At 46.2% G+C, this 27,790-nt stretch overlaps 1 protein-coding gene across 1 annotated transcript; it reads left to right on the top strand.

Moving 5' to 3' along the window:
• Window positions 1-27,790, top strand: LOC144148683 (lysosomal aspartic protease-like). The gene is made up of 10 exons (XM_077680198.1): window positions 1-152; window positions 4,007-4,092; window positions 7,357-7,450; window positions 8,488-8,581; window positions 11,954-12,071; window positions 16,536-16,614; window positions 17,817-18,155; window positions 22,041-22,188; window positions 25,551-25,649; window positions 27,516-27,790. The coding sequence occupies exons 2-10, from the start codon at window positions 4,077-4,079 to the stop codon at window positions 27,684-27,686; spliced, it is 1,158 nt and encodes a 385-aa protein (XP_077536324.1). The 5' UTR covers window positions 1-152; window positions 4,007-4,076; the 3' UTR covers window positions 27,687-27,790.

Raw genomic sequence — 27,790 nt, 5'->3', positions numbered from 1 at the left:
AAGCAGCAATACACGCAGCAGGCAACTACCGAGGCTGCGGGAAGGGCGCGCCTCAGCCCAACCTGGAGAAAACGACCCTATTGTTCAGAAACCAAGATACGTTGAGCGCGAACATAATGGAATATCATCACATAAAAGTACCAAAGACGTGAGTAAGTCAGGCTTTTCCTTCCCCCTTCTTGGTAGCTAAATTGCTCTCTTAGGCATTGAGTAAGCGGTAAAAAGATTGCTTCGTGGGTTACGATTATCTAAGCACGTCAGATGTCCTTTGCCCATCTTTGGGCCGCTTGTTTAGTGACTTTTCTTCATGTGCGGCGCGTTCTCTTCGCACAGGCTTGAAGGTTGGCCTTTATTATAACATGTTTTCTCCCCACAAAATGAGCTTTTAGTTACTGCTGTGACCTGTATTTTCTATGCCTTCACTGTAGTCTACGTTTTTCTCACGCTGCGGCAAAATGAATAATTACCAGGCAGCCTAGTTGATCCTACTCCTACAGGGTATTAGTAAGACCCTTCTTCCGTCACCATATAATCTTACCAGCAGTAAGGTTTGGCTGTATGCAATTGCTTATCGTTACCTAAATAGGCTAGGGTTCCCAAATGAGGATTGTTTCTTGAATTTACCCTAGCCCGTACTAGTTCTGTGCCTCATTATTTTCTTGGGGCCTGGATCAGCAGTGACAGCTTGTTCAACTTAAAGTGACACTAAAGTGATTTGTAAATATTGCGGGATTACTAGCGCAAATTGTAGTCAGGAGTCCATAGGCCACGTTTCGAACACTCTGAGGGCGTTAACGCGAATTTATTTAGTAGAACAATCAATTCGAAAATGCTATCCTCCTATCTGTATCCTCGCCCATTTTCTGTGTCGTTTTTTTGTGACGTCAGGAGGAGATGACTTGGCTTGACTGCGCTACTGCACGGCTCGCCGACCTTCCGACGGAATCAGTCGGCGCAGCGTTTAGTCCGCCGGCCACCGACGGGTCGTCGCAATTCGTTCGCTCACTTGAAACTAAGCCACGACACGTTTGTGAAAGGAAGAATGTGCCTTTCGTTACTTTGTTTATACACTGTATCAAGCTCCAAGTCCAGGTCTCTCCACACAAGCGCTGCACAAGCGCACATGCGGCATTTCGCTGACTGGTACGTGAGTACGAAAATGTAAGGCCACTTGAAGGCGGGAGAAGAGTTAGCGAAGTCAGTATAGGTACTAAAAAACTAAAATCAACTGAAACTTTTACCGTAAAGCGTAAAACTAGGGTGCGGGAAGCACTTTTTTGCGCTGGGTGAACAAGCATAGTGGTCAGCAGCAAGACCACACATCTGCGAACGCTTTTCCGTCTAATAAATCCGATCGCTAGACGTGAGATATTGTGGAAGTTTGGGGGACGCTTACTGCGCGAGCTCTATACAACAAATAGTCAACTAAGCAGCTTAAAATGCTAAAACTAAATAGAATTGCAAACTGGTTATACATTATATACCTTATATTTATAGTGGCGCCAACGCTGGATCAAGGCTGAGTGGTCTGGAGCGCTAGGTATGTTGTGTTGCAAGTCGCAAGTTCGAATCTCCGAGCTAAGATTCTTTCGTTTTATGAAGTTGATTTTTCTCGTTTTCGGTCATTGTTTCTTTACTGACTTCACCATTTTTGGGCCGTAAAGTTCACTGTTCCGCGGGTGAGTTCACAGAACGCGCGCAGACTGACACTGGCGTGCTAGCGAGTTCTCGTTAGCGTGCTGTTGCCATAAGCACCGACTGCTTGCGGCCAGTGGGCACAGGCAAGAATCAGCAGACCCTTGGCCTGGTGCGAACACGCTTTTTACCATAGAGGCACGAGTGAGGGAAGCTCCAAATATGGGGGGAAAGCGCATGACATTTGAGTGCCTGCGGTGACGCGGAGGGCGCTCATCCACTGCGTATGCCACGGCTACGATTCCAAGCCGTCCCGGAAGGCTTATCGTAGGCATTTTACAGCCGACAACATGACAGAAGCGCGGTATGACGATTATTGAGATATCGAGAATGCCCATCCCATGATAACGTCGCAAGTCAAGCATGTTGCTTTACAGATCCGAAACCAAACCTTGTTTGAATGCCAGTCTTGGCCTTCGTCCAATCACGGTGCACGGTACACCCGACATCACAGCGTTTAGTTGGTGCGGCCGCCGCAGACCGCGCATCTCAGTTTTTTGTAGCGTAAGCTACACTGGCCGTGGTTGCGCAGTTCCGCGTGGGCCGTGAAGGGCCGTACTGCACAAGAGCGAAGAGCATGAGATTGGATTGGATTTGGATTTGGATTGGATTGGTTTGGTTTGGAATAAATTGGATTGTATTGGAAATATAATCCAATTGTAGTACGGGTTGTAGAGAATTGGGTCTCCACATTCGCCAGCCTGCGCATTCCAGAGGAGTGACGTCATAGCCGCGGCAGACGCACTGGCACCGGCGCGTTCCCAGCTGTCGGCTCCGTTGCGAAGTAACCAAGCCTGTCACTGCGCCGGAGCCGCTTGATAGCCGTTTCGCGTGGCTCCTGGAGAGTCGTGCTGCTCATGCGGGAGGAGCAGTGACTGGACTGGACTGGGCTGGATTGGATTGGATTGGAAATAGTTTTAGCAGCAGTGAGCATGATTAGCAGCTAATCCTTGACAACCAGGAAACCTAAGAATAACCAGCTGAACCGTAGCTCACGCTACGTATATCCTGGCATAGCCGAGCTAAGCCACTGCTAATTTCTTGTTTTATAAAATAATTACCTACTTATCAACTGGATAAACGATGCAAAGTGTGTTAATTTGAGCCAGTCTATGCAGTGGAGCAAAAACGGGAGCTTCACAAATTCACTTCAGTGTCCGTTTAACTACATTTACTACCTTTTCTATATACCTTCTCTCTCTATATATAAAGGCCATCTCATCGCACAGACATGTTTAACTACTTCCCATATCTTCTGACTTACCTTAAATTTAATACTACTGAGCTCTCTCCCGGAAGGGCCTCAACAATTGTTTCCTGTTCTTTGCGGTTATCGCTGATAAATGCGGTCTCACTTGCAAAATTCGTCTTAGTTTGGCTCCAGTACAGGCTTCGTGCGTCTGTCTGGGCCCATAAATTAATAGGACCTAAAGCAGTATTCCTTATTTGACCACCTTGGTCGGGTGCTTGGGACTAACGCCCGTCTGTTTTGTCGCCGATTGATAGGGAGGTATCTCAAAATATTCAGGCTGATGAGCCTCTGTGCTTGTGACGTTGACGGACACGCTGACCCATAAACGTTCTTATCTTAGAGGCTGACTCATGGTGAATCAGTTTTAAGGTAGAAGGTGCTGCCTGAAGTTGTATTTCCATGACTTCGTGGTTTACGTCATCGTTTACTTGTCGCGCAAACGTTCCTGTAGTGTGGACGATATTCCAGTCTCGAAGTGCTACTCCTTCAAGCATTGGGCATGACAAAAGTACAAAGATGAAGACATATACGATTGGCTGCGGAAGCTACAGGAAATGATCAAATAGTAAATATTCACGGTGTGTTACAATTACGTATACGTTAAGAATCCTCCCTCCCGGTGAAAATGACTTCCCAACTACGTAAGAAGTGAAAGCACATCAGCTTTTTCAAGTTCAAGTTCTCGAGTGCCGAATAGTCATCATCATAATCATCAACAGCTTATTTAGCTCCACTGCATCTAGGACGAAAGCTTCTGCCCTTGACCTCCACCCGCTTCTGTCCTGCGCTGCCCGAGTTCATACGTTGCCTCCGAATTTTCTTATTTCGTCGCTCCATCGAGTTAATGTCCTCCCTGCCTTCTAGTCCTGTCTTTGGTGCCCATTCTATTACCCTGGTCGTCCACCTGTTGTCTGTTCGTTGTACTGCACGGCCAGTCCAAATCCATTTCTTTCTCTCAATTTGAAGTATGCAATATTCTACTCGAGTTTGCTTCCTAATCAAGGTTGCTCGTTGTCTGTAGTCGCTTTAAAATCGTATTACATTCTTTTTTACCGACAGCTGTCGTTGGAAAAGAAAAGCGGGAAACGCTAAAAAATAAATAGCCATTCTCTGAGGAAGAGATGCACAGATGAAGCATCTGCAAGGTAAGAAAACGCCCTCGCTCATCTGTTTTGGAATGACGCCCATCTGTTCACAATTCCCATTGTTACACCCATGCCTGCGGTCTGATGGTCGGAAATTCTTTTGAAAAAAAAGTGCAGGCTTTTTCCATATGTTTTGCGTTGTCAAAATGTCGGTTATATGTACTGTTGCAGTTGTGATGATTACAAAGTCTGAAAGGTTGTGATATCCGGTGTATCTGACACTAATGTCTGCCCCTTTCGAATTAAACTTCAGCGAAGATTCCACAAGGCTAAACAAGATAGTAGCCGATGTTCATCACATGCCAAACTCAACTAAGCTAGCAGCCCCTGCAGTATACTTTTAATCGTTGTTTATTATTAGAAGCAAAAACGGATGTGGTGGCAACGATGCGTATACTCGGTAAGTAGCGCATTAGAGAACACTGCTTTGCAAGCATATTTACATTTATTGCATATTAGAACCACGTTTATTGTAAAAACAAGGGTTGTTAAAGGGGAGCACTTTCGACTTTTATATTGTAACAATTCGTACCTTTTAGTTTTCTATTTCTCCTTCATTCTAATCTGTTGGCATTATTGCGAGAACCACTGGTTTTATAATACATTAGCATTTTTTAAATGGATTACAAACCACCTTTGCCTCTGCCAAGATATACAAAGAAGTGAAAACACAGAATGTTGTTAGGAATACCTTAGGTGATAGCCTCGGGTAGGCTTAGAGTCTTTCGCCGCTACTCTTTAACGCGAGAGGATTAAATGCGCCATAATGCGGAAAGGCGTCATCAGGCGTCGGCGCGAACGAAAGATGGTCCGAGAAATGGCCGGAAAGTGCTTGTGTGATTCGAACCCGAGTCCAGGAGAATGTGATAACAAGAGTCTCCCGCACATCGTTGACGCTGGGGTTTTCACTAAGGTGCACCTCAAAGCCAGCGCGCGGCTTCGGCACGTAAAATAGCCAAAAGTTTGAGTTTTTCCACGTACCGACATGTATGACCACCTCTGCACTATGCGTGGTCAGTTCGGCACTGCAGAAGTCAACTTTAAACGCTAAATGTCATACTCCTCTTTGAGTTTCCCATCTTTAAAGCTTTGCTAATACAGGCTCCTCCACTCTGTGCCCTCCTACAGATATTATTTTCTTCGATGCATCCGTGGGCGTTTTTGTCTTTGTCGATAAAAACTAAAAATGGAAAGCATGAGAGGGTGGATGCCCTTGCTTTGTTATTGTTTGGTTTTTTGGCGTGGGGGGGGGGGGGGGTGCGAGGAGAGGTCGAGCTTGAGCGTTTTTTTTTTTTTTCTTGGTGGCTAACACGCTCACAAAACAGGAACGAATGCAGAAAGACGACTTGGCGCGAACTCGTAACTGGTGGTTTAAAGGGACAGACAACCGATTTTTTGGAGTGCATGTCTTCTAGTTCGTACGAAAGCCAGCATTTTATATAATCTGGTCACCACAAGAAATTTCTAAATAAATTGGCGGAAATTATTGTACTTCAGCAATAAACTGATGATAATGATGATGATTAGTGGCTCTCTCTTTGAATCGGGGCGTCGTTTGGCAGCAACCGACTTGCCTGTTTTATTACGCTTACTTGCCCTACTCCTAGCGAACTTAATAGATTTGCTTCCCCCCCCCCATCACCCCTGTTTTAAACTCTCATCGCTTCCACCCCCCTTTTTTCTCTCCCCAGTGTTCTAAATTTTCATCCGTACGATTACTCCGCTTGCTTACCCATCCCTTCCCTGAATTCTGAATTCTGAAGGGCAGCGCCCCCTAGTGTCTGAACGTGGCACTATCGTACGTGTAGAAACAACTGCATTGGTTTCAATGCGTGATTCAAATCCGCACAAAGAAGTAGAAAACACTGCACTTTATTATTGCTTTTGCCGGTTATAACATTTTAAGTACCTTTTTTTAAGCTCGTGTACAGTTAAATGTATGTTGCCACACGGTTCACCGTCATGGTCATCAGAATTCTTTTTGGAAGCATGCGTAAGGCTGGTAGATTTAAAACTTCTGTTTTCGAACGTTATAGGGCTTTATGAGGGAAAACAGTTTCGGGTTAAGGTGTTTTAAGAGATGCCCTCGTTTCCATTACAGAGCGCATACTGCACAAAAATCGGTTGCCTGTCCCTTTAGTGAGAGGACGTAAAACTGCGCAAGTACTAGACCTGACGTGATGCGTTCCCCTCACCCGTGGTAAAACCACGAAATAAATTTCCAACGGGAATATACACGATCAGAGGCACACGTGGAAACCAAATGGGGAAGAGCGTTAAAAATTTGCAAAAACCTCAAGACTTCTCTATACTACTTCCAGAGTTTGTGACACAGATACAAGTACTCTGACTGTTATCAGAATGAACGAGAGGAACACATCATGTGAGGTAAAGTCTTTATATATTGGTATGCCTTTTCCATAAACCACTAGTGTCGAATTGGTGCTGTGTCTCTTTCTTCCTCCGTCCCTCTTTTACGAGCGCTTTGACCACCAAGATGAGAAACTGCCAACTAGCCCAATGATCCGTTTTCCTGTGTGACTTTCTTGTTTTGTTCACTACAAAGTAGCAATTGAACTTACGCGGTCATTAGCTGGGCTTTATCCAAATCACTTTTTTTATGTTAAGATGGCTTGCACTGAGGTCAGCGTAGATGCCATGTTTGTGACCCACAAGCACGGCGACAGGCTGAACACTTATGTGATTTTCTTATCTTTGAGAGCACTAAGACAGCTGCAAGTGAGTCACAATAAACGACTGTGATGATGTCATGAGCAAGCTATGTATAAACATGTTCATCCGTTAATCTATAATAAGATCAGGACATGTTCTTGGTTGTGTTGAGCATGCGCAGTTACATTTTCCTGTCGTATTCACCAATCAGAGAGACGCTAGCAAAGACCACTAATAAAATGGCAGCTACAAGGACGAAGAAGTTAAAAAGGTCAATATACGCCTAACATTTTGGCAGAACCTGTTCAGGTCGTTCGCTTGTAGCGAGATAACCTCGCTGCTGTATGCAGCAGAGATACGCCGTTTTCCAAACGACCGCATTTACCGTACTGATAGCGTTCGTCTTCGAGGGCAGCGGTTGAAGGCGGAAAAGGACACCTCCAAAACATGATAGCCCCGGTCGCTAGCTCTTAGCCGCTCGCTTCCCAGTGTGCCTATGCCTAAAAAGTCAAAATGCACTGCTAGTCAAACAACAGAGAAGGTTGCGTCAGTACACCTCAAGGAACGGAAGTGCTCCGCCTCTCTCTGCAGAGCCGCCACCCTTCGCACGCGAAATGAGCGGAGTACCGTTTGCCACGCTTGCTTTGTCGGTTCTTGTGTGCAACAGCGTCAGCGCAAATATCAGGTACATTCGAAACTACATTCTTAATTAGGCAAATTGCATTTTCTTCTTTCATTTTCAGCACTCTTTCGAGGGAGATAATTTCAGCATGGTTCTCTGTTATTTTCATGTTTTCAGTTGTTCGCATCCCGATCTATTTTGTGTGTTGTTTTCATTCCTGCGGTTGAACTAAAAATGGACAAAATTCGCGATTTTGTACATTGTTTTTGTATGCTTCTCTAAAGTTTGCAGAGGCTTATGGGTTCTGTGAATTCCGCACCACGCTAATTATAAATGTCGAAGTCGGATATTTGCAAACAGTTTTACAAATTATAATCTATATATTGATGGAAACACATTTATTTTCCAACTTAGAACCTAGAATACCTGTTATAGTTATTTATTTGCATTGCGGGAAAACAATGTCACGTTTGTGGGATACTTTTCATGTACAAACATTTGTGATGTAGACGAACGAAAGGACACCAGAAAGCGGGAAAAGGGAGCTCATATTTCAAAATGAATTCACAAAAAATGCAAGAATTGTTAACTCAGTGTTTTTGGAGAGCAACAACTGTAATAATTTGAATATTACAGACATCACTGCCAGTTTTTCGGCTACTTCAGAAAAACAAAAACTTTAGTTTCCCATTGCATCTTCTATATATAGACATGAACGGCTGACTCACAGTGAACACTGAGTTTCTCTAAAACGCAGAGTATAAACGATTGTAGACCTGTTCCAACTGCCCAATGTAATGCAGACAACAGTGAAGCATGGTACAAGCGTTAATTTTGTTAAAATTTACAATTGAGTCTCTACTTCATCGCATATATTTCGTAAAAGGCCTGCGAATTTGGGCCCTAAGACATTAATTATATTTTCAGTATTTTATTTTGAGTGGCAAAAGTTTCACGGTACAATACCGAACAATCCTGCACTATAAAAATTTAAAGCGTACACATCAATTATTTTTACCATAATTTACCATTTTAAATAAAAATTCATAAAAAAATAGGAAACAAATGTTGATATATGGTTCAATTTTTGTTATAAACAGCAGATCCGCAAGGAACAATGCGCTGCTCGAGGGTTGCGCGAGTGTGCAACATGGTCCACGAACCATCTCTGTACCACTGGTCAATCACAAAAATGTGAGTTCATACCAACGTATTTTTCCAGTGCAGCCACCATACAAGAAGCCGGACGAGTCCACTCGCATTTCAAAAAGCAGGGAGACAGCCTGCCGCTTTTTACACTCATACCGATGGCATAATCACAGAGCTTTAGAACTTACAGCATTGTAGGCCATTACATTTCTGTTAAAACAATACCAGCAGCATTAAACCAAAGCTAAGTTCTCAGTTGAAAATTAAAAACTATTACCGCGGCGGCTCAGAAGGTAAGGCGTCATTGTCTTGTGTACAAGGCCAAAAGCTCAATTTCCTTTGTTTTTTTTTTCTAGAAACAATAATTAAAAGGTCTTTGTGCACGGGATTTCGGCGCACATTAAACATCCCAAGGTGCTTGGTAATCCGTAGCGCTCCTACACGAATTTTTCACGGGGCACCGACATATTGCAGACATTTTCAACTGAAAGTGTCGTGCTCGTCCATTACAAGCGCAACAGATAGGGCCATTTCCACTTGGGTCTTCAAAGATGCCGTCAGGATACTGTGCTTCAGGTGGTCAAATAGAAAGTTACTCACCCGCAGGAACATAAATGTCTTGCACAAGAAACCGCATCGAAAGGAAGAGTACATAGCCGTTTAATGAATTCTGATTTAATATTATAGAATGAGTGAAAAAAAAATGTCCTGAATACATATCCGCAACTTAGTAGAGTCCTTTGTTTGAACCGAGCAAGAGCTGCACCTCGATGTTGGGGTCGGACAGACGAACCCGCTTTTTTCGTCAACACCTCGTTGGCAATGCTGAAGAGCTGTATCACCAAAGCTTTTAAAAGTACTACCGTGTTGTACTTGAGGATAAGTTGGTTCAATACCTCAGGCTCAGCAGACTCCTCCGCATACGCCTCATAGGCTTGTGCTAGCATACAACCCCCGCTCCCCACGGACAGTGGTTGTTTCGTGTATATTTTGTTTGACGGCCGTTGAAACACTCTGTGGCGCCGTGCACATAACTTTGGCCATTCTAGATTCTCCTTAAGTTGTAGCGCAACCTAACCTAGGGTGGCAACGAAATCAGTGTTCTTTATGGCGGTCTTTTCCAGAAACATCTATTCTTTCTTTATTGTTGTAGCCTCTTGAAGTGGTACTTCATCTGGCTACATGCTGCTCGCAACAATTTCTCTCGCTGGAGAGCAAACTCGTTAATGTTCTCGGACTTCACGTGGAAGGTCAGCTTTATCCGAAGCTCTGCCTGGACAAGTTTGCGCTAACTTTGTGTTACGGAGCGTGATGCGCCTTGTTGAGCTAGGTTTGGATCACAAAAATAATCCTAACTTGGCTGTCCAGAACAAATCCGGCAAATATAGCTATCCTGACAGTGACGGCGCGGGACTCGGGACGTTGTACGAAAAGTCGGGACAGTCCCGCATAATCCGGCACGGTTGGTAGCTTTACGTGAGTATACGCTACTCGGCTCCCCATCGCTGCATAGCTAAAGCACTGGTCGGAACCGATCTGTAACAATACACCGCAGCCGTCGCACTGCTATGATGCGAAGGAAAGGTGTCGGAATAACTCCCAGCAAAATTCAAAAACCAATCGTCAAAAAAAAAACGTGGCAGTGGGCACATCACGAAACCGATGGTCCGCTCAATACGTGAGGAAGTTTATGGCGGCGAGTTCGAGCGCCCTGTCCGTGTCGTAAAGAGATAGAACGTCCGAGGTCAGATTAGGCTTGCAGCTCCCTGCTATAGACAAGTGTGTTACCCACTGTACTCTGTAAGCGAACCCTGCAACGAAATAAATTATGTGCATTTTTCCGTTACCGATGCCTCACTCTCGCTATAAAAAAGCAGCTTTGGAAAGTTCTCCAAAGCATCGGAATGTCGGCGTTTGTCTGAACGGTGGGGCATAGTAAAAAAATCACGCCATATCCACGGAATGAATGATGATAAGTGGGGCGAAGCTCGAGAGGGGGAGATCATCGGTAACCGTAACTCTCCCGTGAAAGTTCGCCCATTACATCATTAAGAAAGACGTAAGACTGTGTGCGTACATTGTACAAATCAACTTTTATTTTCGGAGTCAATGCTCCCAGGCCCAGACCTGGTGAAAGACCCCGCGCCATCGAGGACTACCCCGCACCTCCACCACAATTTGTCACGTAGGATGGGACACAACGGTAAAGAAAGAACTTTTATTTAGGGCGAACTTGTGCCCGAACAAGACGAGAGGAAACGAGCAAAGGCCCTTGCGTCTCGTTCGGTCTCCGAGAACGACTGCCTGCGTTCGTGGCGTGATCTCTTGCGTGATCTCCCCCTCGCAGTGCACGTGCGCTCGCGCCTCCGTTGGCGAACACAGACAAGCTCGCGCTCCCGGTGCCGATTTTGCGCTGCCGGTTGCAGCCGGTTCTTGCGCGTGCGATGCGGCCCACTTTGCGACATCTCCGAAAGCATGCGGCGGTCACGTACCACGAGACACAAGGGATGGACAGACCCATGGCCTTAGGAGCTTCGCCCCTAAAATCTTGTGCGCGAGTGAACTATAGGTTTGAACTATTTTAACTCCGGTACGCTGATTAAGCAAAAGGTATCACCTTGATTAAAACTAGAATATTCTACCGAAAAGCTCGAGTTTGTATGATTCAGAAAATCTCCTATTATTGTACCCAGTAAACATATATTCCGAGTGTTCGCAGGGGGGGGGGGTGCACTTTTAGTATAGCATTTAAAATATCCGCGTGGTTGGCCTGAGCTAAGTTGGCTTGCGTAATATAACAAAGTTAATATATATAAATGAACCCTCTAGCTTGAATACCTTTCTTGTGTTTCTGCAGAAACATGAAATTGGGTGTAGGGTAAATGCGGATGGCGATAAGTGTTTTCTCGGTAATTATACGAGAACCAAAAATTAAAGCGAAGCAACATCTTACTTTAAAATAAGTCCGTCAATGCCACTCAGATCGTTTTGGTCTGAAAAGCGCATCGTTCTCTCTAATACGATGTATAAATGACGAGTAAATTTTAAATATTGTATTTATTACACATAGCCTGATAAGACCACGTCACTCGTGAACAGGTTTCAGTACAGACTGTAATGAATTAATTACACCGTGATCTAATCTCCTGCGAACAAAAACTAATTGTCCTTGTTTCAGCCCGGACAATTGTCAGATAGGGTTGCTAAAATAAAATTTGTAAAATACTTCCCTGAAATAAATATTGATACCACCGTTAGGATACTAGCAGTGTGAACAGTACCTTTCCGCATTCGTTACGCTAAGTTCTGTCGGAGAAGCAAATGACAACTAGTCTGTCGAAGAGAGACAATCGCGGAACTTTTAGCTGACATGGACCAATGCATCACGCGCAATGGACACAGGGACTTTCTTTGCAGCTTCACTACACCGCAGCGCTGAAGATTGGCACCCCTGGTCAGGCATTCAACGTCTTACTCGACCCCACCGGTACGACGTGGGTACCGGCCTACTTTTGCGCAAAGATAGAGCCATGCTGTGAGTACGCCCGCAGTTGTTGTAGATGCGTTGAACTCAGCACTGATTTCTTCCTGGTGAACGAACTCGAACCCAAACATGTCACAATGTTCAGAATCTGGCGAATGCGGGTGAAATGCTCTTGCGTCTTCCATAACATGAACAATTTTCGAATGAAATTGTTCCATGGCCCTTAGCGCCCTTGCGACAAACAGGGCATCAATACAATGTCCTCGTAAGGATAACTTAATGCAGAAGCATTGTTAAGCGACTCTCCCAATAATTTTGTCATAACGCCTGACACGACGTTCTCCGTAAATTTGCATCGGTAATATGTGATATTTAATAAAAGGTCGTCTAACAAACGAACCTGAAACCTTCAAGGCACACGTATGTACAAGTACGTGTGTCCGTGCAAATGAATTCCTGAGTGCAGTGCCTACGTGATAATTCTCAACACCCACTCAAATTTTTCGAATTTTCAATGCGCAAACATTTCTCTTGAACTCAATAGGAAAGCCCGCCTGTAACACCTAATCCCTTTGCTGCGCAGGAAAAGTTGTATTATAAAAATAAGCCTAATATGTACAAAGTAATGGGGCCGTTATAAATGAACAGTCGCGGTCTTGAGATTTGAACCTGGGACGTCTGGGTATAAAAGAACTCCATGTCTATAACTTTCGCTGCCAGATATGGTCACGGCGTGCTTGACCCGGCCGCGTCCTTCAGGGACGAATCTGAGTCAAGCGGAACTATACTTGACTACATTTCCATGGTAATGACTCGCCCAATTTAAGTCGTGCACTGCTTGAGCGTCCCGCCACATACATGGCGCGCGCTATCTGAACCGTTCTCTTGTTCATCATGCCGGTGCACACAGGGGTGTAAATGACAACCGACGATACGCGGTGTACTTGCCAACACAGCTCGTCATTCACCACACCAACCGAGGATGAGGAGAGAGAGAGAAAAAACTTTATTCTTTAAACAGCCCTAGTTCGGGCCGTCGTGCCACAGTCTCTTCATTAGGAGACGGCTGCTCAGTAGAACTCCCAGAGGACCACACTAACACGAAGGCAGTGGACCGCAAGAAGTTCTTGCGTCGATTTGACATCTACGCCAGGACCCGGGTTCAACCAGTCCTTCCAGGAAGCGATGCGGGAACGCAGGTGTGGTGGTAGGTCTGGCGGATGGAACTCCCAGTAAAGGTGTCATACTGATGGGTAGGAAGGGCAGTTGGGTGTAGAGCAAGTGGTACGCGAGAGGATGCCATGCATGTAGTGGATACGGATGGAGTGATAAGAGATGAGGTCTGTGCTTTCCGGTCCACAGGTGCGGCTTCACGGGAGAGGGCGAGGTGGGGGAGCGGGAAACACTGCCTGCTTGCGCGTAGCGCGCAGAGATGCTGTCGGCGTGTCTGATGTTCTGAAATATTTTGAGTGCCAGGGTGGTACACATGGGGCCACAACATGGACGGGCCCGGGGAGAGTACTCGGGTAAGCTCGAGCACACGAGGACGAGGAGGCAGTAACACCGAGCGAAATCGAGCGTGTTGGCTGCGAAAAGAACCACTTCAAGAAGCACAAATTGCGGCAGGTGCTACCAACACCGAAGGAGCCAAAATGAAGAAGGCGATGTACTTGTGCAGCCAGAAAGCGACGTTACGCGGAGAAAGGTATTGAGGGACTCTGCCGCTACGCAGAGCAAGTATGAAAAGTACAAACTCGTGACATTGAGTGTCAACGGGATTTTGTACGGAGATACGTATGTACAAGCAATGCAGAACGTGGAATGGAATTGCCAGTAAAGATTGTTACTTTGTCCTCGTCGAAGCCAAATTTTTAATGTCCACAATTCGGACTAGCAACAAGTCGCAACTCTTCCCTAGTTTCAAACTTGATTAAGAAAAGGTTGACTCGCGCCTTCCCCTCCAAACCGGATATTCCCGAATACCATGAAAATCAGCCAAGAATCCTAATTCCAATCATGGCGTTTAACGCGCCGGAGCTACACATGTGCTATGAGGTGCGCTGTAGTGGAGGGCTCCGGATTAATTTGGACATCTGGGGATGTTTCTTTTGCGCCCAAATCTCGACACACGGGCGTTTTCGGTTTTCGCTTCTGTTGGACAAGAAGTCACCGGTCAGACCACGGCCCGCATTGACCCCGTTTCCTTGAGTTCAGCAGAACGAAGCCTTAGCCACTGAGCTACCGCGGTGGGTAAGACCAGCACCGAGCAGAGACACAGAGTGCATTTCATAGTGCGCCACCCCACTCACTGCATACATGCTCAATAACATCGCCGTTCACAGAAATGACATTGCATTTCATGTCATTCAGTGAACATGCAGACGAGAAAACAAACCAAAGAACAACTGACCAAGCAAGCTAACACTAATTACCCGGGGTACATAACCTGTGGCAAGCGGGAAAACCAGTCGTGGAATGAGTTGGTACATGGGCCGTGAGAGCCGCCACCACCAGTAACTGGTCACACGAAACATAACAAGGAGCAAGGAAACGGAGAGAGATGCCTGCCTTACTTTTATGCATTACCAACTACGAACAATGTATGCTTTATTCACCGCCAGAAAACAAACTCTGACACCACCTAAGCATCCCTTACAAGCTGTGAATGCGAAATCATTACTGTACCTTTGAATGCTCTGGGGAAGCGTGGTGCTGAACGGATATGCTGGTATTGTGGGCGTGCCAGAAGAAGCGATTCCAGCGCCGGCAGAGCGTGGTTGTGCACCCAACAGAGCTCTCTGGATCGCTGATGACTGCAGCGCCGCTGGGATAGGCCAATGCTTAACACTCCACCCCCCCCCCCCCCCCCCCTCCCGGCGTTGCTTGCACACAGCGCTTAGGCAGCGGCATCGTGCTCTCCCACTGCGCAGGCACAGCGCCCACGCCGGCTTCACGAATTCTATTGCGAAGCATCGGCGTTGATTAGCTTTTCTTTGTTTTCATTTCAAAGGCGCGGCCGGTTTGCTTTCTGCTGCGCCTCCAGCATTTCGGCTGGTCCCTCAGCAACAGCTTCGCTGTTACCCAAGAGCCACTATTTTAAAATCATTTTACAGCAAATCTGTACACCTATACCCCCAATGGTTTCACCTCCGTGGGCCAAGGCGCCAAGGCCTTAGACGCCAAGCGCACGCGTCAGGCTAAACAGGCGTACAGCATAGAGCTCAGAATTCGTTTGAGTAAACCACAAAACTATACATCGAAACCGCATTATAAATGATAAGGCGCCTGTGAACAATGGGACTCTCCACCATGTGTTCGTGGTAAAGGGTATGTTTGGATATTATATTTGAAGGCTAGGCAGTACAAGTGTCACTAAATAGAGTAGTTCTTGCCCAAGACACCGAGCGCATGCGTCAGGCTAGCAGGACCCAGCATTTGACGCCAGAAAAGTCGAGCGCAGTGTCAGTAGATAACGTATTAGAGCACCGCCACTGAAGCACGCAAGTCAGCAGGGGGGCCATTTCGGCGTTTATCAGTTTATCAGTGTTGCGACATTGCCGCATCTACGGCCTCGCCGTTAACTTCAACCGGGTCGTTCGTTAACAACACTATCTGAGATGCAGCAAAACAGTATCGTCGGACACACACGTAGTGCTGACATGCTGTTACACGCACTATCTTTGATTCGTATTCGGAGCGATGTCAGTCGCGCGCATCCGCAGAGCAGGCAGGACAAGCTAAGCCTACCAGAGTTGACTGGCTAAAACGCATAAGCAATAAAATGTCGGCGCGCATGAATCGTTGCAGTGGAAACAAGTGTCACGTAGTGCGAACTGCCTAAGGAGCATGGTGGCAGCACAGAACAGCAGGAGAAAAGATGGCGCTTAATCTGCACCCATACCTATTGACACTAGCCGAGCGCAAGCGACAAGCCCGCCAAGATGACGAGAAACATTTCATACCTTCCTCCATCACCATTTTTAGTGGTCTGCAAGAGCTTTGCTGGACATCCACTTCAACAGGGCAGGATGACGACCAATTTTTGCTTCTAGGAACACCGCTGCCGATTTTTACACTCAGCTAGCCATTCATTGCGTTTGCATTGAATAGCGTGGCACAAAACAATGCAAACATAAAAACTATGTAAAAACGTGCCTCGCGTTTACCGCGATGACATGCACTGAACCTTCTCTTCCCTGAATAATCGTTGAAAAAGACTGATTCTATTGAAACAAGTACTCTTTGTCAAGCGTATTTCGGCGTCGGCTTTACCCGTTCATGTTCGCAAGTGTAACTTAAGCATTTTTTTAAATAAGTAGACAAAAGCTGCCGGGTATTACGGAACTATACTTTGGAATACGTTATTTTGACAACAACGAGAGGGTTTTATGCTGATTTTATTGCTCGTATTTACACTGAAGGAGAATTTCTGTGTAGCGCATACCATCATTATTCGTTATTTCTTTTTTCACAATTCTTTATTTCTTTCCTTCGGAATTCATTATTTCGTTTTAGTTGGGCACAACATGTTCGACTGGACTGAATCGACGAGTTACACGACGGATTGGGAAGAGACCACCACTGATTTCAACAGGTGAATGCTTTTATCGATCTTCTAAAAGGGACTCTGGAACATTTCCGATAAGCGCGTTACCTGCTTCCTTCGAGTCTGGAAGCACTGCGAAAGCTATAGTTTTCGTCAGCACGGAACGGCACTACGTGATTTGCTTGTCACCGCAGATACGCCTGCCGTTTCTGTTTTGTATTTGGGGCTCTCTTTTTAAAGTGGCTACCGAATGCGCTCACTGGAGCAACTGAAGGAAGACCGGCCAATAGCCCCTTCACCCCTGTAATGACGTAATTCCAGCGGTTGAAGGACGCCAAGATCGGTAAAGAGAGAAAATTTTTTGAGCAAGTTTCGAAGGTATCTGAGGGGCATAGAGGAGCAATTTGTGGCCCAAGTACTTTGTTACCGCATAATCTGAGCACTGGATGTGTTCGTTGACTACGTGATGCAAACATTTAAGATTTTGAAAAAAGAGTTCTAGAAAGTGTTGCAGTGCTTTTTTTTTAATGTACAAGCTGTATAATAACCGTCAAATTTCCAATGTTTTACGGGGAAGATCCCTAGCTTTAGCACCTCGTTCGCGTCACAAAAACATTTCAAAGCAAGTGCTTTAAGCACTACTGCGGCATTTGGTGACTTTTTTAGATACTGTCAACTGCAAAAACATACGAGGCCAGAAAAATTAACCCACAAATGGTGGCGCTTATCTCTGGCCATAATCCTCTGACATCCCGCCCTATTTCACATCCTGAAGTGAACACGATGCTTACATTTACTTTATAAGCAGCCACGATGTTAGAGGCGCACCATTGTCAAGCTTAGTTTTATTCCTGTGGTCGGAGGATCTTGGTTAAAAAATGTCGTCTGCCGGGTCAATCTCCCGCTGTTCCATTGCCGCTATAATGAGCAGCAATACGGTTGGTATGTAGGTCAACGTGGGTACAAATTGAGACGTAAGGAAATCGATTGTCACGCTAAACAGCGGGGTCATGATTGAGCTGTTAGAGAATGTTTGGCCAAAGAAGCGGCGCGCAAACATCAAGTCAGGCGAAACTTCATGTTCACTCACTTCCAAAACGGTGCAATTTTCCATCTCCGCTACGTTGGCGAACATCGAAGCGACGCCATACTAAATCTAATCATTGCGTTGTTTTGATCACCAGTCAAAAAGAGACGGAAAGTACGCGTAATAAAAGCTTTTTCTGACGACCGGGCGCACCCATCTGCAGGGGCAACATCAGCGGCTACCAATCCTTGGACAAGCAAGAGCTCGGTGGATCTGACATCGGAAAACATTTTTTCGTCAATGCCATCGGCTTCCACGGAGTGTCCAGCTACGTGAACGATCCTTTCGATGGCGTGTTTGGATTGCGTATTGAACCCCACTCACCCCTCAAGGAAATGACCCATGCGGGATTGATTGCTAAGCCGTGGGTAGGCCTATACTTTAGCGCTGACGAGGGCACCCTGGGAGAAGCGTTTTTCGGCGGTGCAAACCACGACTACTACCATGGTGAGCTAAACTTCGTGCATTCGGAAGGCACCGGATTCTACTTCCCAATTAAAAAGTGAGTTCATGTTTGATCGTGTTCAAAGTGTTGTGTGGTGTAACCTAACGTGGCGTTGCATTTTCTATGTTGCTCAGGCGTAACCACTTCGACAGCGGACGAACCTTGAGTGCTTGCTTCGCTTAAAAATAACAGCACATATAGATCTTGCATCCACTTGCGTATAAGACTATGTACAATTTGTAGTGGTACAGAAACTGCTCAGCTGGTTAGTTTACAACATGAAAGAATCTAGCCTATAGTTCAGATAAGCTGAAATGTTTTCAGAGCAGAAATATACCATCGCGGTAGAAGAAATTAGAAGAGCGATATGAAGAACACTTAAATTACAGGCTGTCGGAAATTTCGACCGGCACAAACAAAAACAAAGTCTCTAAACTGTTACTAAAGAAAGAAAAAAATAATAATGAAACGCAAAAGGCGAAGCACAAGGAGGAAGAAGTGGACACAGAACCGCGCTGCATAAATATTAGGTTTATTCAGGCTTGAAGAACCAATAAACTCTTGCTGTGGTGGATGCAAGAAAAATCACCAGTATACAATAAAAGCTAAAGCTGATGTATCTAACCACATGTGTGGGAGCGAACATTGCCTTGCCGTCCACTGCCCCGCTCACCGATCCAAAGCAGCGTCTGCGAAAACTAAACACGTAAAGTATGGCGCAATTGCAACCGACGCATTTTTGCCCAGAAAATTCATTCTACTGTGGTGAGGGATAAGATTTTTGGATAGCTTTTGCGATTGTTTCTGTAACTTTCTAGACGATAGGCCACTGTTCTCGCCCACACGTGTCACCACAGTAATTGTAGTCATTTTTGTTTACTTCTTTTCATTGTAGCTACAGGGTATGTGTTGGCTGCTCGAACGAAATAAAACTATCGTTAGTCGCACCGATTCGGGGTCCACTCCATCTTGGAATCTGTGTTTTAGTCGCTTTTCGGTTTTTAATGACTCACCAACTTGCAAAAGCATGTCTCCATAGAAACAATAAACGTTTAAGCGCGAGACCCATGTACGACTGGTGCAAGCGATTCGCATGCGACTGATCGTTACGATTGATCGTTAGGACCTGTTTTGACGTCGTTCGCTGGTCGGAGGCGGCTCACGACATGCGACTGGCAAGCCAGATGCAGTCGTGCCATCGTTACGATCGTCGTGAGGCCACAGCCAATGAGAGCCCGCTGAGCCACAACCGCCCGTAACCGGCTTTCGTTGCTCTGGTCGGCTCGGGTGTTGGAAACTTTAGGCTTAGCATCCTGGCGGGTATGTGATCGCCGCTATCTGTGTAACTGCGAATTACAATCCGTAACACAACTTTTCACCACACTATCATCCCCTTTCTCGCATGTGGAACTTTATTTCAGCTATAGCTTCCGTTTGATCGATCGGTGAGCAAGACATCTGCGTAGCCCTTGCGCCATAAACATCCAACGATCATCATCATCTGCGTAGCCTGTCTCGATTATTCCGCGCAGGTAGCGCCATCTCTCAGCCGCTCGGCGCACCGCGCGCCGCGGAGACCGTTCGGCCGCCGAACCTCCGCGGCCGGTCAGCGCAGGCTTAGCATCGCGGCAGATTCCTGAACGCCGCATTTAAAATAAGCCCTGACAACAATCCCTAGCACAATTTTTCACCACACTAACAGCTACTTTCTCGCATGTGATACTTCTTTTTAGCGATCAGATTGATTCGGAAGAGCAGCGACAAGCGGTTGCTACCGTGATCTGCGTCGGTTCGAGCCGCTGAGTGTGCCAAGCTGGCAGACGCAGCCGGCGTGTGCGCGGACTATTCCCGAAGGCAGAAAACACTTCACGATTGCCTGCTTTATCCATTTCTTGCGAACGACACGCGGAATCTACAAATTCAGCTCAGCGATCGTCGTAGTTGATCGGGTGAGTCGAGGAACGAGCCGCAGGTTTCGCTTCAGCCATGGATGGTCACGCGCAGCCTCGCTGGCTGCGAGGCGCCGACGACGCGACGACGCATCGCACGCGTGCATCGCGCCATCTGTCTCAAATTGACGCGTACGACTAGTCATGGGGACAGTCGTAACGATCAGTCGCATGTGATTCGCATGCACCAATCGTCCATGTGTCTCGCGCTTTAAGCCGAAATTGCGCCTGTACCATGCCTACGCACAAAAATCACAGCTAATTATTTGTCTAACCTCCTGATCGACACTTTAATGGCTTCATGGCCATGTTATGTGGTGCTAATACCACCACATCAATGAAATAGGTCAACGAAACACCCCTTTAGATTTCGCTCCACACTGTTGCCGTTTGACGTTGCAAATGTGTTATAGAGACAAAACCTTGCGGTTTTCTGTCCCCATCGTTTTAATACCTTTTCATCAGCACCTTCCGCTAAAAAACTCTGTCTGGGTATGCCTAGCGTCACTAAATACGCTACGCTTAAGAGTACTGCCACTTCGGGCACCCGGAAGCGTCTGGGGGCCATTTTGTTTCTGGCTTGCAGTGTTGCCATTTCTCCCAACGAAACCGCCGCCGGTTGTGACGGGCAGAGTGCGACCGGCCGCTCTAGCGTCCGCGCACCAGAGAGAGAAAGAGGAGAGGCGTCCAGAAACAAAATGGCTGCGCCCATACGTAAACAAATATCACGTGGTGACGACCGACCAATGAAAATCCTGGAGGCACATAACAATGAGAGAAAAGAGTGCCGATACTCTAAAAGCCTTTATTTAGTGACTCTAGGTATGCCTGTGTGCGCGCATGCGTGTGTGCCTCAAACGATTGCATGTACTATTCAAACGCTTACTTCTGGGAATTTGCATCTACGCATGCGCTCCCGTCATTTGCCGCTTGTCGCGGGGGAGAAGAAACTAGAAGAGGTCACTCATGAAGGTTGCCTCACAGCGCGAGGAGGGAGGAGATCCTTCGTGCGTAGTGCATGCTGGTTCCACGGCGCTCACCGTTCTGGTCGCCCGCATGGCTCCCATGATGGCAGGGTGGGGGCACAGCATACGCACTATGTTTCCGGCATGCATGCGGAGGCTGGTGGGTCCCTAAATGTGCGCGGTTAATTGTATGCACTACCGAATATGTTCGCTATAATCACGCGCCAAGCGGGCTTCATCAGTACGCCCATTATTGGGTTTTGTTACCTTGAAACATAACGTGTCGTCCCCACATTCGATCGTTCTTAGTGGAGATGTTTTTCTCCGGTCGTCAGTCTTTTGACCGAAGAAATAACTATATTACTGCTCGTAATCAAAGTACGGTTGGCATTTTCAATTACGCGTTTGTGCCGGAAATGGCCTGAATTCCTAAAGCTGTTAAAAAGAAATATAGGGCTCTGTTAGTTATAATGATAGTTAAATAGCCCCCAAACGTTTCCTGCGCATTTCCCTTTCTCTTTATTTCCCTTTTGAAATGCGAAACTGAAAAATAATTGTGGTTTCCACAAGAGAAGATACTTCGGCTGTCTTTTATTCAGCCTTAAAGTTCCTCAAATATTGCTGAGAAATAGCTTGGAAATATTCTTCAGGCTGCAAGTAAAGACAAAACATAAATATAACTTTAAATGCACGAAGTGATTCGTGCAAGCAAGCCGAGCTTGAAAATAATCAAATTTAGGTTTCTTTCACCCCGAAAACTGGCCTCCAGGTCCGCCCACCTACGTGAAAACATCCACCCGCGAGGCAAGCTGACATTGCAGTGAAGCAGACCATTTTAGTGATAACTAAAACTCGTGCCAAAAATGAATTAAGTAACCATCCCCACTTCACATCCTAAATGCTTAAACGTTCACATCGCAAGGTGCCAGCCTCAACCGATCATGCACAGCAGTAAATGTTCCTGGAAGCCCTTCTAAACATTCATGTGTATATGCCAAGGCCCATTGCAACTGGTCATATAACCACAGGATCACCGTCGCCTGCCGTGAGCACGTACTCGAAGAAGATATCACGAGTACCAGGGTTTCTCCAACCGAGCCCTATATCGGAGGCCCCTCCCACGTTATCAGGTCCATCAATGATGATCTCAACGGGACTAGAACAGACGACGGGAAAGTGAGTAAACTAGCCCATGCGGTAACGAATCAATCAGTTGGTCTCTTTCACTGTTGCTTATTCTGTGAAACATGCAATAAAAAATACGAAATAATCTAAGCATATAAAACAGGCAACTAACTTTTAACTAGGGCTAAACGTCATAAATTAACTTCACAACAAGAGAAACAACCAAGCGGAATGGAAATACTCTAACTTTCCTAACAACCTAAAAACCATGCATTGCTAAATGATGACACCACCATCTCACTCGTCATACACAAAACCAAAACTGCCGCAGAATACTTTTTTTTTTGTTCCCGTAAAACAATCCCGACCTCTCCCTCCCGAGATATCCAGCCCGTGTTATTACTTTGCCCTGGTCAAAGCTTCCCTGCCAGGCGGCTCTTGCGCACCTCTGCCGCCAACCTATAAATGACAGCGCGACCTCTGGTGGCGCTGACTCCGCGGAGTCGCGCCCCTTTTTTAAGTATAGCGCGGACTTACGGGCTATCAGCCTAATGTTCAAGCAATTTCGTAGAAAGCGACACCATGATTTAAGAGTAGAATCATCATCTGTTAGCTTCATCGCAGGCATACCATCTCTACCCGCTGGATTTTGTGGCACATTTGTTTATTGGTTCGTCGTGTTAGCCCTGCGCTGTGCGTGAGGAACACTGTAAGTTACCATCATCCCAGCTGCTTTCACCATCCCCACCATCCCACCATAATAGCCACGCATTGCCTCAGCACGTGCACCCGTGCCACGAGTATGACACGTTTACCGCTTGGGCCGGCATTATAACATGGGTGTTCTACTTTTTGAGGGCCCTTCTAGCCATGACTGAATGTAGACCCGGCGGCACCATCACAGCCGTCAAAGCCAATGTAATTTTCGACAATTGTGTGAAGTCCGAAGACAGCTAACCACCGAGGCAATGGCAAATCGTATCACCTAGTACCTCAGCCACCCGAGGGGGAGCTTGCCATCATTTTGCAACAAAGAGCACCACGTTCCAAACAATAGCGATTAATTTTCACGATGAGGGTGACTTTCGCACTCACTCTGTGACGTTTTATGCGCTCAATAAGCTATCACCTGGCGTCGCACTTTTTTTCTGAATGCGCGATCCATCCAGCTTACACTTAACAGAATACACGAGATTTAAAGCGGCCATGAAGACAAAACACAAGTTTGGTTGATTCAAAAGATTGCCTCGTTAGAATCATACTGACACCACTTTTAACGCAAACATCGCTCAAATTAGCTATATAATTAGGAAAAAAGGGAATGGTCATGCGACCCACTCGCTCGGAGGCCGGCAAAAGCAAACGCAAATTAGGCAGAGCTTATAAGCTTGCCAAACGAGCTATTTGCGCTTAAATGTAGGGCATATTCAATTTAGAGCAGTCAGAATGGTGGGACAAAAAGTGGAAGTTAGGAAAGCACACGTAAACATAGAAGTGCCGATGCGTACTTCTGTTAGTACTGCGCGCACTATGCTTGATTTAGCTGCACAGGACTGCGGGGATTTAGAGTTGTCTCAGACGACACAGCCGATTGACGCAAACAGCAGTGTCGTACGTGACCATATTTCTCGAGCGAGCACTATGTTTCACGAAACGATTATTTTCTCCCTGAACAAACACAAGCCAGGTTTAAATACGGTCAAAAACAAACCAAAGGCAGAAAGAGGCTTTCCGCGGTATGGTGGCACCATCTAGGCTCACTAACGGTAAACAAGGCTTCGGAATCGGCTGCAGAGTGGTCAGTTCTTGTGATGTCAATGCAGACCACGAAAACACACGATTTGGCGGAAAAATAAAAAAATTTAGCTTAAATTGAATAATTTGTCAATGAATAAAACATCGTTCGCATCCGGAAAAGCGCTAGAGGCACTATAAAAGACGAAATCTTTCAAATAAAGCAAACTTGTATTTTTCTTCATGGCCCTTTAAAAACCCTGTCGCTTTTACAAGTAAATCTCGAAAGTGCCGCTTACAGTTTCTGCGTTAAGGTCTGCCGCTGTATTTCTGGCTGAACTTGAAATAAAGGGGCCCTAAATAAGGTTTAGAAGGCTTTCGCTCTTTCCTTGCTACTCAAAGCGCTGTGGATGCTACGAACTGATAAGCTCAGCGCAAGATAACCTAGAGACACTTATCAGCCCCTTTCGCTCCTAGATACGCTCAGCCATTGACTCCACTCGGCGTTACGTCACGCTTTTTTTTATCAGCCGACACGCATGCTCCGCCTACTCTTGGGCTGCGCAACACTGCATTTCGCGTGCGCCGCGCTAGCTTCGGCTCGTCAGTTCTAGAATAGGGTAACCGGGCGTTTAAAGGCCGCAGAAGGGCGCCCCAAAGATAACATGCTCGCTCACGACCGTAATTGAAGATTTACACCAGCGGCTGGTGGCACGTTTGCGTTTCTGCATGTGGCCGCGGCGAACCGGACACTTTCAGGTCGGGTCGTGCAGAAAAGGCTTAGCATTGCCCCAGTTATTCGGTCACCGCTTTACGATGTCACGCCGAGTGGCATTTCCGCCTGCAGATGGCGCTCATTACTTTTCAGCGTATTCAAATCTGTAAACGACGGGCTATCAACAAACTTGTAAGCTCGTGTGACGGATGCCAACGATCGACATTCGTCCGTACAAAGATATGCCGTGCCGGATTGTCGATCGCACCGATGCTACCCGGACCACCGAAACCACTGGTGGCTCTCCAGAGCCGAAACACTGATTGGCTGTAGCATTTATTGAAACCCGCCAATAGCGACGCCGTAGTCTTCAACGCTAGCTGCTTCAAAAAGGCCAGCTCACACGGGGGAAGCTACGCCAATGCTCTTTTGAATGGCAATGACAATTCACACGTAACCAAGGCAAGAAAAAACGTCATTATAGCTCATGAAATGGCGACCATCATTCTAGCGCTCTTGAAATGGCGACCTATTCAGGGCCCCTTTAAAGCTTAAATAACTGGATCTAAAGTAAAAAAAAAACAATTTTTGCCATACCGTGCACTTGCTCTTAGGGTTTCAGAGTTCACGTTTGTAGTTTTAATCCCAAAGCTATCCGAGATTACCATTCGTCGCAGTAAAAAGGTATATATAGCATTGTCTGAGTATTTCGTTCCGTAAATCCTGAACAAATGCCCCAAAGAAAAAGAAATTATATATTCTTTCGGTCCCAAAACATATCCACTGCTTCAAAGCTTCTATCGATATGATTCGATGCATATCCTGTAGCATCATTTTTCAATGTTGTATACAAAGGGCACTCTATCTCTTGTCCGGACAGGCAGTAAATACTTGTCGTGACTCCACATGACACAAATATCAAGGGAATTCATTCTACGCTACATTTTGTCCCAAATTCACGCAGTACGAGCTTGGTTGCCATGTAGTGAACCTCCTCCCAGACGTTGCGTTCAATATCGCGTCTGCAGACTTCATTCTGAGACCAACAGACTACGTGATGAAGGTATGTCATGCCACGAAGACCTGCTTTGTTGTTACTGTGTAATCCAATGTGTATTTTGTGTATTTTAGAATGTGTATTTTGTCGATTCGTAGAACGCATATTTTCAACGCAACATACCCAGCTTTCTCGCTCAAAATTCCGACCTGTCAGGAACCTGGGGAAACCACTTCAGGAAAGTGATATTTGGCGCATAGCAAGAAGTAAACGTGTAGATGAAAACACTAGAAGAACTTTCCAGGATTCTGAATATTTTATGTGGAATTCGCTGTCAAATCGTACTCCCCATGCATTTCTATGGGATAGTTCCAATGGCTCAGGAACCTAGCCGCAAAACGTGCAAGACTTGAAACCGTGTGGAAAGCAAGTTTTCACCCCCAATATTAGCAGCGCAAAATAACTTTCAATTACACTAAATAACTGCAAAGTAAGCGCTGTTGAAAGGACTGCCATGAGCGGGAAAGCGGCACATGAAGTAATGACAGCAGCCAAAAGCTGCTAGCTTGGTGGCCAACTTTTCTAATGGCGCAACTACGCCTTGCAAAAAAATTAAATCTAGTCCCGCTTAGTGTGAAATTTGCTGAAACAGCGTAGTTGTGACTCTCTTGTGTGGGCTCGAACGTAAACTGACGCTCGCCAGAAAACGGGGCAGCGCCGTCGACGCGCAAATTTTACGGACAGTGGAAAGAAATCGGCAGCTGAACGTCAGCGGCGGGTGGCTCCCTCTCCTAGCGGGAGGGAGAGGAACCCGCCCCTGCGAGACCACTACGCCCTCTATCGTTGGGTCTGGGAACCGCCTCGCCGGCACTTCCCAGATGAAAGTCACTTTACCAAGACTTACCGATAGAGGCCGCTGGTTAGTCTGGAAACCTAAGGCCACTAAAATTACTTAATTACTTTAGGGGCCTTATGGAAACCTGCTCCTCTTGACGCAGTTTTCAGGTGAGAAAGCCTTTGCGCTCCTCTCAACTTTCTTTGGGAAGGGATAGTAAAGTTTGTTAACACGATTGGCCCCCACAAGCCCGTCTTATTTGCCCTGTATATGGAAATATAGATTTGGTGGCCACACCGAGCACATGCAATTGTAATTTGTGTATTACTGAGGGCTGAACGTTTTCGTATAGACTAAAGGTAAGGAATAAAGGTTTTCGAGGAGGTTGATACTTATCCGTCCAGGTAATGTCATAACAAGACATGACGCCATGCATGAAATGGCATCGCTTCCAGTGTCACCATGATTGATGCCGTCCTTAACAGTGGCGCAGCACACTGGAGTATAACAGCAGTCTCAGCGGCATTAGCAAGTTCAGTGATTCTGGAGAGTGAAACAAGGCGACATCCCTTGCAAGTCTTGCTAAACACAAACTCCAGAACACAACGGTAAAGTGACTCGATGCTCCGCTTAGAATGGAAAGTTACGAAGAAACGGTCGTCGCGGTTCTGGTATTTCGACAAGCACTTCCTGGGGATAAATGTAGAACCGACTATGACAAATGGCAAGGTTGCGTCTAAATACAAATTCATACGGCAACGTTGGGCAGCATTTTTAGTTTAACAGTATACACAACAACCGTTTAACTTCACGCCGCAAATCGAGTTCTCTATATATGCGGCAGGTTATATACCTGCAATACTTGTTGGGCTTTTAGTCTACGAAAGCATGCCCATACACTACGGCGATTTTACAGCTCGCACATATCACGTTTACTTTATAGGAGAAATAGTATAGCTGCATTTACAGCGCTTGCGATCACGCAGTACGATATTTGTTGCTTTACTGTGGACTGCCGGTCCAGTGAAATTTCAGCAGAAATAATGCATTTAAATTGTTTTACTCATTTATAACCATACGTTCTCTCCTTCTTGCAGGTTGATACGCCCGCAGGAACAAAATGTTACAGCGCCTTCGTTGAGGCTGAACAGTACGCTGGCGCTGTTTGGCATCTAGGACTCGCTTTCCTGAGACGGGTGTACACAGTACTCGAAGCACCGTTAGATTCCTCGAATCACGGCCGAATCGGCTTCGCCGAAGCACGTTGAATACTTCATAGTTACGCAGGAATACCCGAAGCAGCTCCCAAGATAAGGCTGATCGTCGGAACGCCTTCCGTTTTCTTCTGAACATAAAATGCCTCCATTCAAAA

The sequence above is a fragment of the Haemaphysalis longicornis genome, unplaced genomic scaffold (genome assembly GCF_048455015.1).
Source record: "Haemaphysalis longicornis isolate Haplotype H1 unplaced genomic scaffold, Haemaphysalis longicornis Haplotype H1 scaffold_8, whole genome shotgun sequence".
Lineage (NCBI taxonomy): Eukaryota > Metazoa > Arthropoda > Arachnida > Ixodida > Ixodidae > Haemaphysalis > Haemaphysalis longicornis.
This window is presented reverse-complemented; position numbering and strand designations above follow the sequence as displayed.